Raw genomic sequence first — 17,398 nt, 5'->3', positions numbered from 1 at the left:
CCCCAATTTTTGAAAGTTTCCCTTACGCCACTTTGCTCTATGAAAGAACTACATTAGTACCTGTTATTGCTAACTGCAAGAAATCCTAAGGCAATTTTTGCTTCTATAAAAAGTGAAAATATCCCATGTTTGTTTTTCAGTGAACTGTTCAAGAGTCAGCACACACCCCAAGCAGTGAAAGTGGAAACAAGCTCCAACCCCGGGAACTGCACTCAGCATCTCAGCATCAAGCTGCTTTGAACTTTGTCTGTGAACATCTGTGCTTTATCTCAATTTTGTGCATCTGTTAGCAAGATGTGTTCTTAAGGTAATTGATTTGTTTGCTTTATGCTTACTAAAGGTTTCATAGAAATACTCTACTTTGAAAAAGTAGGGGAAACCTGTACTGTATGACCTTAATTATATGTGGAATCTGAAAAAGTAAAACTCAGAACCAGAGAATCTTGGTTGCCAGTGGATGGCGGGGAGGGGGACTGTGTGGGAAAATGGGGAGATGTTGGTCAAAGGGTACAAACTTTCAGTTATAAGGTGAATAAATTCTGGAGACCTGATGTATAACCTGACTCTAGCTAAGGTACAGTGACTGTCGTTAATAACATTGTATTATACGGACTTCCCTGGGGCTCCAGTGACTAACACGCCTTGCTCCCAGTGCAGGGGGCCCAAGTCTGATACCTGGTCAGGGAACTAGATCCCACCTGCCACAAATAAGAGTTCACATTGCCACAATTAAAGATCCCAAGTGCTGTAACTAACACCTGGCTTGGCCAAATAAATATTAAAAAATAATAATATTGTATTATATACTTGAAATTAGCTAATTTAAATAGATCTTAAATGTTTTCACCACAGACAAACATGCGCAGTAACTTTGTGAGGTGACAGATGTGTTAATTGTTTGTGGTTATATTTTCACAATGTGCACATATACCAAACCATCATATCGTATAGTCACCCCAAAGAAGTCGGAGACATCTTTCTTTTTTGGCCCTTTTCTTTCTTGGGTATACTGTTAATCTGATATTCTGGAACTGGGCTGAGTTCCCTGTAAAGCCAATCACCATGGCCCTGTGCCTGTTAGAACGTGGGTCTATTCACAGCAAGCCATGTATACGTTCTTCCTTGTCCTGTCCCATAACTCAGAAGGCCCAGCTTTTTCATCCTACCTCACAGGGAAGGGTACCAGAGCCTTATAACCATGCTAACATATGAGGTGTTGTCACTTGCATATCTGGCTTCTTTAAATTGTACCCCAGTTTGCAAGCATGTGTTAAGAGAGACGATTGTTTCTTCTAATTTTCTTGGCTTCAAGTACCCTTGACATTCATCTGGATTTTTGCAGCTCAACTTTGATAATTTGGTTTCTAGACTCAGGTCTGCTTTGACCCTTGAGAGTCAGGTCTGCTTTGACCCTTGGGTCACTCACTGAGACTTGAGCTATTAAACTGGCAATAGAAGAGTCTAGATTCCGTCACTCATTCTGGTCCCAAGTCCCTCCCTGGTGAGCCACGTTCCACTTCCACCACAGTATCCCAACCCTATAACTCCACTTCAAATGGGGCTTTGCCCAGAGGTCCAGTAATAGTGAAGCTCTACTTTTTTTCATTATAAATCTGCCTGTATGTAACCAGCTCTATCTGAAACAACTCTGTCGTGAACATAATTTCATTGCATATTTGAAGACTCTGCTAAGTATCTGTCCCGTCATACTCAGTCTTTTAATGTCAGCTGATACCTTTCTTATAAGAGGACTTCTGGATCCCGTAAGAACCTTTTACCTTTTTTTAGAAGCAGAGCTTTCTGGTGTTTTGCATTTGGACTAAAGCTGTTGCTCAGAGCCATACATGGAATTTGAATTTTGTCAGGTGCTTTTTTTGTTTTCACCATCTAATGAAATGATCACCTAGTGTTTTTTTGTCTAGTCAGTTGATTAATAAGTTACACTGATTGATTTTCAAATATTGAACCAACCCTACATTTCTAGGATAAACCTCACATGATAATGATGTATGTCTATATTTATGTAAGTATATGACCAACCTAGATAGCATATTAAAAAGCAGAGACATTACTTTGCCAACCAAGGTCCGTCTAGTCAAGGCTATGGTTTTTCCCGTGTATGGATGTGAGAGTTGGACTGTGAAGAAAGCTGACCGCCAAAGAATTGATGCTTTTGAACTGTGGTGCTGGAGAAGACTCTTGAGAGTCCCTTGGACTGCAAGGAGATCCAACCAGTCCATCCTAAAGGAGATCAGTCCTGGGTGTTCATTGGAAGGACTGATGCTAAAGCTGAAACTGCAATACTTTGGCCACCTCATGCGACGAGTTGACTCACTGGAAAAGACTCTGATGCTGGGAGGGATTGGGGGTGGGAGGAGACGGGGACGACAGAGAATGAGATGGCTGGATGGCATCACCGACTCTGTGGACATGAGTTTGAGTGAACTCCGGGAATTGGTGATGGACAGGGAGGCCTGGCGTGCTGTGATTCATGGGGTCGCAAAGAGTCGGACACGACTGAGCGACTGAACTGAACTGAACTGATATATATATATATATATATATTTATATATGTACATATACACATACACACATGTTGTTTAGTTGCTAAGTCATATCCAGCTCTTTGCAACCCCATGGACTGTAGCCGCCAGGCTTCTCTGTCCATGGGATTCTCCAGGCAAGAATACCGGAGAGGGTTGCCATTTCCTTCTCCAGAATGTTCCTGACCCAGGGACTGAACCCATGTCTCCTACATTGGCAGGCAGATTCTTTACCACTGAGCTACCAGGGAAGCCCATATATACACATACACATGTATAGATTTGAGGCTTTTCTTTTATTCTGATATTAGCATTTGATGCTACAAATTTCCTCTTAAACTTTAGCTACTTTAGCTGGATCTCCTCAAATTTGATGTATTGTGCTTCCACATCATTCAATTTGAAGTGTTTTCAAATATCCTTGTGACTTCCTCTTTGATCTATGGGTCATTTAGAAGTGTGGTGTTTAGTATCCAAATATCTGAGGGCTTTTTCAGAAATCTTCTTGTTATTAACTTCTAATTTAGTTTCATTATTATCACAGAACATTTCTATACAATTTCATTTCTTTTAAATTGATTCAGTTCTGCTTGGTGGCCTAGAATATGGCTTATCTTGGTAAATGCTTCATGTGTACTTGAAAAGAATGTGTATTCTGTCTTTTAGGTGTAGTATCAATTCAGTCATGTAGGTTGATAGTGATGTTCTGTTCTACTATATCTTTACTTCTTCTCTGTGTACTTTTTTTCTTTTAATCAGTTACCGAGAGAGGAGTGTTGAAGTATCCAAATACAGTTAGAGATTTACTTAGTTCTCCTTTCAGTTCTAAGAATTTTTGAATAATGTACTTTGGGTCTCTGTTGTTAGATGCATACACATTTAGGTGTGTTCTAGTTAGTGAATTAACCTTTTCATCATGAAATTACTTTCTTTATCACTACTAATATTCCTTGTTCTGAAATCTATTTGTATGGTGTTAATATAACCATTTTAGTTCTCTTTTGATTGGTGCTTGCAGCTCTGGGAGTTGGTGATGGACAGGGAAGCCTGGCATGCTGCAGTCCACAGGGTGGGAAAGAGTCAAACACGACTGAGCGACTGAATTGAACTGCATTTTTAATATTTTTCCCTTTTGTTGTTAACCTATCCCTATCTTTATAGTTAAAGTGGGCTCTTGTAGACAGCATATAATTGAGTCTTGCTTTTTTATCTAATCTGATAATCTTTGATTGGCATGATTAGGCTATTGGTATTTAATATAATTATTGATATGTGTGTTCGTCACTCAGTCGTGTCTGACTTTTTCAGACCCCATTGACTACAACCTGTCAGGGCCCTCTATCCATGGGATTCTCTTGGCAAGAATACTGGGGTGGGTTGCCATTTCCTTCTCCAGGAAGTATTGATATAGTTGGATTAAAATCTGCCATGCAGTTGTTTCATTTGTTCTATCTTTTCTTTGTTCCTTTATCTTTCTCTACCTGCCTTTGGATTAATTGAGAATTTTAATTATTTATTTTTATCTTCATTAACTTAATGATTATACTTCCTAAAAAATTTTTTTAGTGTCTGCCCCAGTACAATATACATCTTTAATCACAGTCTACCTTCAAATAATATACCACTTATTGTATAAAAGTCTTAAAACACTATACTCCAAGTCCTTCCCTCTCAACTTTTGTGTTATTATCATATATTTTTCTTTTATGTATCCTGTATATCTATAGTATATTACTATTATTTTAACTTTAAACAACTATCTTTTAGAGTAACTTAATTTTTAAAAAAAGTCTTTTGGCCTCCAAGACGACTATGACCCGTACGCAGTGGAGGAGCCTAGCGACGAGGAGCCGGCTTTGAGCAGGTGGGCCCCTGCCCCGCCCCGTCCCCCTGCCTCTCCTCGGCCCCCGAGGCTTCGGACCAAGTTCTGAAGATGAGGTGGATGTGCTTTTACATGGAACTCCTGACCAAAAACGAAAACTTATCAGAGAATGCCTTACTGGGGAAGGTGAATCCTCTAGTGAAGATGAATTTGAAAAAGAAATGGAAGCTGAATTAAATTCTACCATAAAAACAATGGAGGACAAGTTATCTTCTCTAGAAACAGGGTCTTCAGGAGATGGGATAGTTGGAACAGCTCCGACAAAGTACTATGACAATATATATTTTGATTCTGATTCTGAAGATGAAGACAAAGCAGCACACGTGACCAAGAAGAAAAAGAAGAAACAACACAGAATTCCAACAAATGATGAATTACTATATGATCCTGAAAAAGATAACAGAGATCAGGCCTGGGTTGATGCGCAGAGAAGAGGCTACCATGGTTTTGGAATACAGCGACCACGTCAACAACAGCAGCCTGTTCCAAATAGTGATGCTGTCTTGAATTGCCCTGCCTGCATGACTACACTGTGTCTTGATTGCCAAAGGCATGAATCATATAAAATTCAATATAGAGCAATGTTTGTAATGAATTGTTCTGTCAACAAGGAAGAGATTCTGAGATACAAACCCCCAGAGAACAGGAAGAAAAGGCGAGGCCATAAGAAAATGAGGTCTAACCAAGAAGGTGCTGCGGAGGAGGCAGAGACAGATGCGGAAGAGATCTATCACCCAGTCCTGTGCACCGAATGTTCCACTGAAGTGGCAGTCTACGACAAGGATGAAGTCTTTCATTTTTTCAACATTTTAGCAAGCCATTCCTAAATAGCCAAGGTGGCATTTAATTGCCCAATGCTGTATACAAGGCAAATACACAGCTATATTCTTCCTGCCTACTCATCTCAAGTGACATTCTGAGTGGTTATTTGAGGAAGCAGTGTTTTATCTTTATCTTTTTGAAAGAAAATGGTTATCTGCTTATATCCCTCCACTTCCTTTAAAGAAAAAGAAAATTTCCCCAGTTCTGATGGGATTCATTATTCATTCCTTTTTTTGATAGATATTTGGAAACTGGGGCCTTTTATTTATTAAAGCTCTTTAGACTTAAAATGTTCTAGAGTTACAGGTAACTTTTGTTTCAGAGTGTTACTTTTATTTTCTATTTTGGATATACCCTTGGTGTACTTAAACTGGAAACTGTTTCCTCACTTCTGTCTATATTGTTTTTGCTTAGAAGTATGTTTATTTCTCTTCTGCCCCGTAGGATAGAGTGAACAGTATTTAGTAACTGTTAGAATTAGGTAGAGTTAGTATGGGGGTGAAGGATGGTACTTACCAGTATTCTAAACTTAATGAATTAACATAGTAAAATAGAAATTTGTGGTAAGGAAGAGCAAACTCACCCTCTAGCTTTAGACCTAAAAATTCTGTTGCTGTCTCTTGTGCTACCATTTATTTCAGAATTGCTGTTGCAAGCAACCAAGGTATGTTTGTTTTTGCTCTTAATAATAGAAAAATCATTAGTGGTAGCTTGGAGGAAATTGCAGTGTAGGCATCTGTACATTTTAGCTTTTTTAAAAAAATATGATTGGACTCTTTCCAAAAACAACATTAGGAAGCTCAAGGTCCTCTTGTTATTTTAATAGAGATGTGATAGAGTGAAAAAAAAAATCAGGAGATAGGTTTTAATTCAGGCTCTACCATGCTAATCTTTGGCAAGTCTGTTCCCGTGAGCTCCAGTTTTCTCATCTATAAAATGAAAAGATTAGAGAAGAGCAGTGATTTCCAACAGAGGTCAGGGCTCAACAGAGCTTGAGAGGGACTTCTGCTTTCTTCCTCAGAGAATGATATGCCTCCAGGAGGGAAAACATATCCTTTCCACCTCCCTGCCTTTTGCACTTTTTAAAAGGCTACACATAAGGTGAACTGGAACCAGTAATAGTGTGTTTGTAGGAATGGACGGAGGCAAAAGAATGATAAAGAATTTGCTTCTAGGAAATTTCCAGTATCTTAATATCATAGTTGATCATTTTTGTGATATGCTGATATCTATCCAGTTGAATTGCAGTGCTGGAGAAGATTCTTGAGAGTCCCTTGGACTGCATGGCGATCAAACCAGTCAACCCTAAAGGACATCAACCCTGAATATTCATTGGAAGGACTGATGTTGAAGCTGAAACTCCAATACTTTGGCCACCTGATGCGAAGAGCTGACTCATTTGAAAAGACCCTGATGCTGGGAAAGATTGAGGGCAGGAGGAGAAGGGGTGACAGAGGATGAAATGGTTGGATGGCATCATTGACTCAGTGGACATGAGTTTGAGCAAACTCCAGGAGATAGTGAAGGATAGGGAAGCCTGGCATATTGCAGTCTGTGAGGCTGCAAGGAGTTGGACACCACTGAGCAACAAAAATCCAGTTGAAAGCAATATGTATACTTTTAAATGTTTCAATGTATATGCTTTTAAATGTTAAAAAAAAAGTCTTTTATATTTACTTCATTTTAACCATTTCTAGAGATCTTAGTTTATTTAGATCCAACTTCTTTATAGTATATTCCTTCTGTCTGAAGAACCTAACAGTTCTTGAAGGATAAGCCTGTTTATAATGAATTCTCTCAGGTTTTTATTTTTCCTTTACTTTTGGGAGAGAGTTTAGTGGGTGCAGAATTCTGGGTTAAAAGTTTTTTCTTTTAGTACTCCTAAGTTGTCATTTTGTTGTTTATTGATTTGCATTGTTTCAGATGAGAAGTGTACTTGAAAACTTAACTCTCATCCTGTGTAAATAGCATGTTTCTCCTTTTCCCCAACTGCCTTTAAGATTTTCTCTCTTTCTTTCATTTTCAGCAGTTGGAATATGTTATGTCTAGATGTGTTTGATTGTTTTTGTTTGGTATTTGTACTGCTTGGAATTCTCTGAACCTTTTGGATCTGTATATTTCATTATTTTTGTAAAATTTTTAGGCATTATTTCTTCAGATATTCCTTTCATATCAGTATCTATTTCTTCTCTTTCTGGGATTCCATTTACACATGAAAGTGGAAGTCGCTCAGTTGTGTCTGACTCTGCAACCCCAAGGACTCTACAGTCCATAGAATTCTCCAGGCCAGAATACTGGAGTGGGTAGCCATTCCCTTCTCCAGGGGATCTTCCCAACGAGGTGTTGGACCCAGTTCTATGGTAGACCAATTGATACCATTTCATAACTCTTAGCTGCTCTATTCTTCCCACTCTCTTATTTCTTTGTGTTTCAATTTGTGTCATTTCTGCTAACCTATCTTCAGGATCACTAATTTTGTTTCCTCTGTTGTGTTGAGTCTGCCGATGAGACCGTTGAAGCACCTTATCTTTCATCCATAGAAACAGATAGTAGATTGGTGGCTACCTAGAGCTGGAGGAATTTGAGAGGCTATGGGTAGTGACTGTGGATAGGTACAGGGTTTCTTTTTGGATGATAAAAATATTCTAATGCATTGAGTTGATGGCTGTACAACTCTGTGACTGTACTAAAAAAAAAAAAACAAGCAAACACTGAATTGTTACTTCAAATGGATTAATGATATAGTATGTGAATTATATGTCAATAAAGCTATTATTGATGACCTAGAGGGGTGGGATGGGGGATGGGAGGAAGTGTCAAGAGGGAGAGGACATATGTATACATATCGCTGATTCACTTTGTTGTACAGCAGAAACTGGCACAACATTGTAAAGCAATTATACTCCAGTAAAAAATAATAAATGAAAAAACGGAAACCTTCATGCTTCAGGTTCAAAGTCTACATTGATATGAATCTGGCAGGAATGAGGGAGGGATGGTGCTGAAGGACAGAACAAAAAGTGATTTTGAAGGAAATGTTACTGTAACAAAAACTAGCAGATGGATAGAGATTATATATATTATGTTATTCTGTGTTATATATCTGATTCTAAGTGTTGAACACTGACTCTCCTAAGTGTTCTTAGCTAGCCCATGTCTTTATCCTTTCATGTGTTTTGCTAGCTCCTGTAGATAAAATGTGATTTACGGCTATTAGTCTTACAGCAAAAACTTCCAAGAGCACTCATGGCTTTGAGCTCTCCCTAGAATTTGAGTTCCCCTCTACTGTGTATCACAGGGTGTGTGACCCACCAGCTGCTGGTCTTATATGGTGGTGTTACTCATCATCCTTAATGACCTCAGAGTTTCCATATTGCTTCCTTCTGTTATAAAAAACTTATAAATAGGGCCCTAGTGGAGAAGGAAATGGCAACCCACTCTAGTGTTCTTGCCTGGAGAATCCCAGGGATGGGGGAGCCTGGTGGGCTGCCGTCTATGGGGTTGCACAGAGTCGGACACGACTGAAGCGACTTAGCAGCAGTTGGCAGAGTTCTCCAAATGGAGAATTTTAGTACAATTTCTCTATAGGGGGTTCACTGCGAAACTCACAGGAATCATATAATGGCCTAACAGATGCTCCTTCTCTTTAAGGAAGGCACACACGTCCCTGAGGTGTTATATGTTTTTAGACACTTGGAAGTCTTCTAGGCGGTTCTTGATGTGTTTAATATGGAATAATCCCCAGAATATATTAAGTGAAAAAATCAAGATACAAAACAGATTGTGTAATATGCTATCGTTTGTTTTTAAGAAAGTGGGGGAAAAGCGTATATGTACATATTTTTATACATGTCACTAGAAGACAATGGCAAGCCACTCCAGTACTCTTGCTTGGAAAATCCCACGGATGGAGGAGCCTGGTGGGCTGCAGTCCGTGGGGTCGCTAAGGGTCGGACACGACTGAGCGATTTCACTTTCACTTTTCACTTTCACACATTGGAGAAGGAAATGGCAACCCACTCCAGTGTTCTTGCCTGGAGAATCCCAGGGATGGGGAAGCCTGGTGGGCTTCCATCTATGGGGTCCCACAGAGTCAGACACGACTAAAGTGACTTAGCAGAAGACAACTGATGTCATGGCTGGCTCTGAGGGGAGGAAGTTGGAGCTGAGTACCTAGGAACAGGGGAGGGTGAAATACCCTTTGAGTCTTTTGAATTTTGAATCATATATATGTATTGGATACCCTTTTATTGTATACCCTTTGAATCTTTTGAATTTTGAATCATATATATGTATTGGCTATTCAAAGAGAAGCATGAGTTTGATTAAAAGCAAAATCCTTCTACCCAGAAATAAACCCACAAACCTGTGGTCAATTTATCTAAAACACAGAAGGCAAGAATGCACAATGGAGAAAAGATAGTCTCTTCAGTAAGTGGTGCTGGGTAAACTGAACAGCTACATGTAGAAGAATGAGATTAGAACATTTCTTCCCACCATGTACAAAAATAAACTCAAAATGAATTAAAGAACTAAATATAAGACATGAATACATAAAGGAGAGGAGAATGTAGACAGAATACTCTGACATAAATTGTGGCTGTATTTTTTGGGGAAATCTAGCTCCTAATGCAAAAGAAATAAAAGCAAAAATAAACAAATAGGACCTAATTAAATTTAAAAGCTTTTGCATAGCAAAGGAAACCATCAACAAAACAAAAAGACAGTCTACTGAATGGAGAAAATATTTGTAAATGATGCAACAAACAAGGGGTTAACTTCTAAAATATACAAACATCTCATACAACTTACTATTAAAAAAAAAAAAATCCAAACAAGAAATGGGCAGAAGACTTGAATAGACATTTTCCCAAAGAAGACATATTGATGGCTAACAGGCACATGAAAAGATGCTCAACATTGCTATTTATTAGAGAAATACAAGTAAAAACAGCAATGAAGTACCACCTCACACATGTTGAGTTGGCTATCATCATAAAGTCTATAAATAACAAATGTTGCTGAAGATATAGAGAAAAGGCAACCCTCATACCTTGTTGGTTAGAATGTAAATTGCTACAGCCACTATGGAAAACAGTACAGAAGTTCCTCAAAAAACTAAAAATAGAACTATCATGTGATCCAGCAATTCCACTCCTGGGTATATACCTAGAAAAATATAATTTGAAAAGACACGTGCACCCCAGTATTCATAGCAGCACTATTTAAAATAGCTAAGATATGGAAGCGACTCAAGTGTCCATCGACAGATGAATGGCTAAAGAAGGTGTGATAGATATATACAGTGGAATATTACTCTGCCATAAAATAATTAAATTCTGCCATTTGCAATGACATGGATGGACCTAGAGAGTATTATGCTAGTGAAATAAGTCAGAAAAAGACAAATACTGTATGTCATCACTTATATCTAAAATATAAAAAATGAAATAAATGTGTATAGCAAAACAGAAACAGACTTACCAGTATAGAAAACAACCTAGTAGATACCAATGTGGGGCGGGAAGAGGGAGGGGCAAGATAGAGGTATGGCATTAAGAGATATAAACTGGTATGTATGAAATAGACAAGCAACAAGGATATATTGTACAGCACAGGAAATTACAACCATTATTTTTATAATACCTTTACGAGTATAATCTATAAAAATACTAAACAACTATGCTGTATATCTAAAACTAATATAATATTGTCAATCAACTATTCTTCAATTAAAAAAAAATCCTTCTGGGATGGTTAATCTGACTGAGACTTAATTGACCCTTGGTAATTCACTCTGTATTCTCATTTCTCGTCACTTAGGTCTTCCTTCTCAGACCCTCCGCCTTGGATAATTGGCCTGCAACAGATATGTTGCAACATCCCCCTCCCTCTCAGAGTCTAATGGAGCCTCTGCACAGGGGTGAGACAGCATTTCTAAAACATCTCTGGTGACCAATTGCCAAGGTTAGCCCTCAACCTTCTAGATTGGTGGTTCTCAAACTTGAGCCTGATTCAGCCTCACCTGGAGGGTTTGTTAAAACACACCTGGCTGGACCCACTTTCAGAGTTTCTTGTCTGAAGCAGGTAGTAGTGTCAACAAGTTCCCAGGTGATGCTAGTTGGGGACCACACTTTGAAAATCAGTGCTCACGACTAGATTCTCCTGTGATGTGTTGATGTGCAGTTTCGGTGTCCCTGTTGTATCCTTGCTTAGCCATATGAAAAAATGAAAAGCAGGAGAGGTTTGTCCCTTTCCACAGGCATCCTTATAGCTCCCCAGCTTCCAGCTGTCTCCCTAGTTAACAATATTCATCTGGCTCCAACCCCCTCATAGGATGGTCTTCGAGTCACTACGAGCAAGACTGACACCTCAGAAGCCTGCATGCCCTTCATCTGTAGTCCCAGAGCAGACGTTCTTGTAATCTCTGCTGTCAGCTCTCTGAAGGTTTCATTGATATTTAAGGCATTAGAAGAGTCGTGCTAATTACTGATTCCTCTTCCAGTGTTTCTCAACGGGGCACCATTAGCATTTTAGATGAGATAATTCTTTATCATGAGTATTCTGTTTAATGTAGGATATTAGCATCCTTGCCTGTCCCCCACCCCACCCCGTCATTATAGCAGTTAATAATCCCACCACATTTCCTAGTGCTCCTCCACCTCAAACCTTCTTCTTCCCTGAAAAATACACGGTGAGGTGCCCTGAGAACCACTGTGTCTTTTTTTTTTTTTTAATTTGTCATTGCTGTATTGCTTGCACACAGAGATAATGCAGAAGGACAGAGAGGCCTGGCGTGCTGCAGTCCATGGGGTTGCAAAGAGTCAGACACGATTGGGTGACTGAACAACAACAAAAACAATGTCACTGACACTTTATTTTTAAAAAATGTTTTATTTTGTATTGGGGTATAGCCAATTCACAATGTTGTAATAGATTCAGGTGAACAGTGAAGTGACCCAGCCATACTTATACATGGATCCATTCTCCTCTAAACTCCCCTCCCATCCAGGCTGCCACATAACTTTGAGCAAAGTTCCATGTGCTAAACTGTAGGTCCTTATGTATGTGCCCACTGCAAACCCCCTAACAATTCCTTCTCTACCCACCGCTCCCTGCCCTGGGCAACCGTAAGTTTGGAGAACTACTGTGTCTGGTATTAAGCTTCTAGACCCTTGCCCAAACCATGTTGCTTTAGCTCCCTGCAAAAATCTCAAGTCATGTTTTAATGTTTCCTTGCTTTCATAAGTGTTGATATTTAAAAGGGACCAAATAGTGAGTGTTTCTTTCTGAAAAGCCTATGGGTAGGGAACTTCCCTGGTAGTCCAGTGGCTAAAACTCCAAGCTTTCAACAGGAGGCCCAGGTTCGATCCGTAGTAAAGATCCCGCATGCTGCAACTAAGACCCAGCATGCATGTGTGCGAATTCGTTTCAGTCATGTCCAACTTTGTGCAACACTATGGACTGTAGCCTGTCAGGCTCCTTGCCAAATAAATGAACATTTTTTACAAGTCTATGGGTAGAATTGTCCCCTCTATGCCAGCATTATCACTGGAAGATCCAGTTTCTTGATGAAGTGCCTTTGCATCCTCACAGCATGGAGAATTACGTGACCCATTCTATTTCCCTTTTTTACTGTGAGTGTCATGAAACTCAGGGATAGATGTAATGTTTGACAATTTCGCATAATCCACTTAGAAAACCATTTTGCATGTATTATCAGCTTTTACACAGTTTCACTTTTTAAATGTTCAGTTTAATTTTATATTTTCTTGTGAGTGACTCTGGTCCTTTCAGAAACAATCCTTGGTAAGGTTGAGTTGTGAAAGAATTATAGCTAGGAGTAGCCTAATCCGCCGGACAGAAGAATGAGCATAGAGTGGGCTCCTCTGGGCACAGAGTAGGATGATGTGGTCTGAGGCACAGGAGGAGGAGCAGGTGAGGAGGTGCCTCCTGCTGGCAGCCAGTGGAGGAGTGGCTGCTGAGGATGAGTTGGCAAGTGTGCTCTGGCTGGAGGTGGAGTCAAGGTCAAGTGGCAGGTGCCTGAGCCCTTTACCAAGGGTAGAGAATCCTTGAGGAGAGGGGCAGCAGATGGGCCCAGCTTGCTCGATGGAGGGAAGTTCTGCTGGGGCTGACTGGCTTAGGCCATAAGAGACGCAGAAACTATTACTTATAGAAATGCTGTCCTGCTTCAGCTGCCACCTGGTCCTGAGGGCCATACAGATTATCAGAAGCAAGTGTGTTCAGATGGGGCCAGCACTCTTGGCATCAGCTTTCTGCTGAAGCTGCCTGTGCAGGTGGGAAAAAAAGTCTCGCCACAGGACTGTAACAGAGTGGGCATTCTACCCCTTCCCACCCCTCCTTGGAGGGCCCAGTCACTCCCATTTCCACTTCAAAGTACACCCAAAGTCGAGGGTGGGGTACCACCCTAGACTGAATGTCCACTGTCTAGATCTCCTGTGTGATGAAGGGATGTATAAGGACCTTTCCACCTGAAAGTACTTTCTCTGCTTAAATTCCCACTATGAGTATTTAATTTCCTTTGAGTTTACAAGTGAGTGAAATGAAGTCGCTCAGTTGTGTCTGACTCTTTGCAACCCCATGGACTGTAGCCTACCACGCTCCTCCAACCATGGGATTTTCCAGGCAAGAGTACTGGAGTGGGTTGCCATTTCCTTCTCCAGAGGATCTTCCCAACCCAGGGATCAAACCCGGGTCTCCCGCATTGTAGGCAGATGCTTTACCGTCTGAGCCACCAGGGAAGTTTACAAAGACTCCAACTAATACGACTTCCCAGGTGGCGCTGGTGGTAAAGAACCTGTCTGCTATGCAGCAGACTTAGTAGACGCGGGTTTGATCCCTAGGTTGGGAAGATCCCCTTTAGTTGGAAATGGCAACCCACTCCAGTATTCTTGCCTGGAGAATCCCATGAACAGAGGAGCCTGGCGGGCTATAGTCCATAGGGTTACACACAGTCGGACACTAATGCAGCAACCTGGCACAGCTTTACTGATGCACCTTCTGGAAGGGCAGCACATGAAGGGCTCAGAGATCAGTCATTTGTTCCTGTGATATAATGGATTGACTGCATGTTCTAGGCATTTGTTTCTCTATTAAGGAATATATGAGGTTTGCTGCTGGTGGGAAACAGGTTTCTAAAGTGGGGAGAAGGGGTAAGTTTCAGGAGCCTGGGTCAGGCTGAGGGGTGGGCCATGGGGGCAGCCTGCCTGTGGGTTCTGGAGGGCGTGGATGTGGACTGGGTCCTGGGACTGTCGGGGGGTGGGGACTCACTCATTCCAGAGGACAGTCTTCTCCCAGTTGTGGGTACTTTCTCCCTGTCCTGTCAGTAACTCTTGCCCTGGTCATGTCGCTCCAGAGGCCCCAGTGGCCTCCCGAGAGGCCTCCCAGGTGGCCTTCCTGACACCTGCCATGGCCTCTCCCAGGCCCTGCAGCCTCGCGGAGCTCCATCCTCACTGGCGTTCCAGCGTCTGTCCTCTGTGGAGGAAGAAAGCACCTCGTCCTGGTTCTCCTCGGAACTATTGTTCCTGAACTCGAAACCCATCACCCCCACACACAGTCATAAAAGCAACTATTGTCCTTGGGATGTTTCCACCAGCCACTCTGCTGATGGGCTCCTCCCGGCCGGCCGCTCCCTCTCCCTTCGGCGTGTCTGTCCCTGACTCGGCTTTTCCTGTGCTCCTTTCTGCCAGGCACTGCCCAGGGGGCTGCCAAATCGACTGCCCCTGCTAGAGTTCAGAACTCCTCAGGAGCATCCTGGCTGAGGTCTCCCCAGCAAGGCAGCCCTCCAGGACTTCTCCCCTAGTCCTCCCAGCCCAGCTGCCGCAACAGACAGCAGAGCCGCCTGCGGGTGAGTGTGCTGTTTATGCTGTTGACTCCTCCCCTCAGCCCACCCTGAGGAGCTGCCGAGAGGGGAGCTGTGTGCCTTCCTGGGCAGCCAGGAGGGACCGCTGTCCCTAAGGCAAGATGACACCTGGCCAGGTGCCCAGGCAGGTGGCGGGGTGAGGAGAAGTCAGGGTGCTTTAGCGCTATCTTTTGACCATGGCTTAGCTGGTCAGAATTCTAGAACTGGTCAGGTTGGCGGGAGCCATCGATGGAGCCAGCTAGGAATCAAGATTGATTAAATGCCATGGGTGCCCTGGCCTCTACTCTGCTCTTCATGCTTCCAAACTGCGGTGCTCCATCTTCCAAACTGCCCCAGACTTTCTCCTTTACTGCTCCAGGAGGCTGCTGTGATGAGCTCCCCATTCGGTTTTGATTTCCCCTTTGACTCTGTGGTTCCTTGGCAGGCTGCGCTTGTTGGGGTTGGAGCACAGGTAGAATTCTGTGTGAATGTGGGCCCAGCTATTCTAGGTCCTGACCAAGAGCACCCATGACCGTGCTGCACAGGCGTGGTCATCTCCAGTCTGCTCAGTGAGAGGTCCTGGGTGAGGGTAACAGAGTGTTTAAATGGTGCCTTCTTTGGACAGCTGTACAATGGTGAATAATTCAAATAACATTCCAAAATATATTTCTCAATAATATTTCAAACATGTAGGTGATCTTTGGGGATTTCCCATGTGTGATTGGAGGGGTGGATGGATTCATTGCTTTCTGCAGCCAGTGAGGGAGATGGGTTTTCCATTGCCACCATGCTGACTGTCAGGCTTACAAGTATTTCAGGGGTCCTCGGCCAGTGTCGACCTGGGACCATCCATTTGCTCAGCAAAGGAGGCTGACGGAGCCTTTAACCAATTATGGTGAAGCAAAGAGTGTGAGAAGGAAGAAGAGCGAAAAGAGGAATTAGTGAAAGGAAGCGTGGCCTGTGATTTTATAGCACTGATTGTTTCCCCCACCCCCATGATTCTAAAGCTGCTTTGAACTATGGCCCCATCACTGAAGTGAGAGAATAGCCTCTCAGAATACTTGGTGAGACAAAAAAAAAGAAGTATGTAGGTGTCAGTCTTTTGTTAATAAAACAAATCTCAAAACTTTAAAGGAATTTAAAAAAAAAATGATGGTGAGGTTGGACTCTAAATTGGCTGATAAAAAAAAAAAGCAGTGGTGTCCTATCACTGCCTGAAGGAAAATGCATGCAGAACCTGCAGGTGAGATGGAAGGCCTTATTTTAGGATTGGGGCGCGGGGCGCTGGATCAAAGAGAATACTCTGTATGTCTGAGCACGGCTCTCTTGGCAGGGAAAGCCTTAAAGCCATGACTTTGTGAAGTCTCAGAGGCAGAAGATCAAAGGAGGAAGAAATTAATACAAGTCCCTTTATTTAAAGGCAGGCTTGCCTCAGCTAAAATAGGGCTGAAGGTAGAGCCACTGGGGCTGAGGAGTGAACTGTGCTCAGTTATGTATTTACATGTACATTATGTATGTATGTGTATTCTTTTTGTGATTCTTTTCCATTATAGGTTATTACAAGATATTGACTATGGTTCCCTGTTCTATGCAGTAGGACCTTGTTGTTTATTTTGTATATAATAGTCAGTCAGTCAGTCAGTTAAGTCACTCAGTCATGTCCGACTCTTTGCGACCCCATGAATCACAGCACGCCAGGCCTCCCTGTCCTTCACCAACTCCCGGAGTTCACTCAAACTCATGTCTATCGAGCTGGTGATGCCATCCAGCCATCTCATTCTCTGTCGTCCCCTTCTCCTCCCGCCCCCAATCCTTCCCAGCATCAGAGTCTTTTCCAGTGAGTCAACTCGTCGCATGAGGTGGCCAAAGTATTGGAATTTCAGCTTTAGCATCAGTCCTTCCAATGAACACCCAGGACTAATCTCCTTTAGGATGGACTGGTTGGATCTCCTTGCAGTCCAAGGGACTCTCAAGAGTCTTCTCCAACACCACAGTTCAAAAGCATCAATTCTTTGGCGATCAGCTTTCTTATATCTGTTAATCACAAGCTCCAAAGTTATCCCCCCTTCCTCTTTTGTAACCCTAAGTTTATGAGTTTGTTTCTGAAAGTTCATTTGTATCATTTTTCACATTCTACGTATAAGTGATGTCATGTGATATTTGTCTTTCCCCATCCAACTCTCTTCACTTTCTCTAGATTCATCCATGTTCTGGAAATGACACTATTTCAGTCTTTCTTTTTTAAATTTTTAAATATTTATTTATTTATTTGGCTGTGCCAGGTCTTAG

At 41.9% G+C, this 17,398-nt stretch overlaps 2 protein-coding genes across 3 annotated transcripts in view; both read left to right on the top strand.

Annotated features, from left to right (window-relative positions):
• LOC129551555 (E2F-associated phosphoprotein-like) overlaps positions 1 to 6,589 on the top strand; it is a 56,892-nt gene extending 50,303 nt beyond the window's left edge. Inside the window, exons 2-3 of the mRNA XM_055419622.2 lie at positions 4,334 to 4,407; positions 4,469 to 6,589. Of these exons, the coding sequence (XP_055275597.2) occupies positions 4,334 to 4,407; positions 4,469 to 5,252 (858 nt within the window). The 3' untranslated portion in view covers positions 5,253 to 6,589. The remainder of the gene's footprint in view (positions 1 to 4,333; positions 4,408 to 4,468) is intronic.
• The window catches only part of MYLK (myosin light chain kinase), a 292,274-nt gene that overhangs the window by 54,372 nt on the left and 220,504 nt on the right, over positions 1 to 17,398 (top strand). For both annotated transcript variants that reach the window (XM_055396158.2, XM_055396005.2), the window contains exon 2: positions 141 to 307. The gene's annotated coding sequence lies outside the window, so the exon portion shown is untranslated. The remainder of the gene's footprint in view (positions 1 to 140; positions 308 to 17,398) is intronic.

The sequence above is a fragment of the Moschus berezovskii genome, chromosome 1 (genome assembly GCF_049115385.1).
Source record: "Moschus berezovskii isolate FMDL1 chromosome 1, NW_MosBer_1.0, whole genome shotgun sequence".
Lineage (NCBI taxonomy): Eukaryota > Metazoa > Chordata > Mammalia > Artiodactyla > Moschidae > Moschus > Moschus berezovskii.
This window is presented reverse-complemented; position numbering and strand designations above follow the sequence as displayed.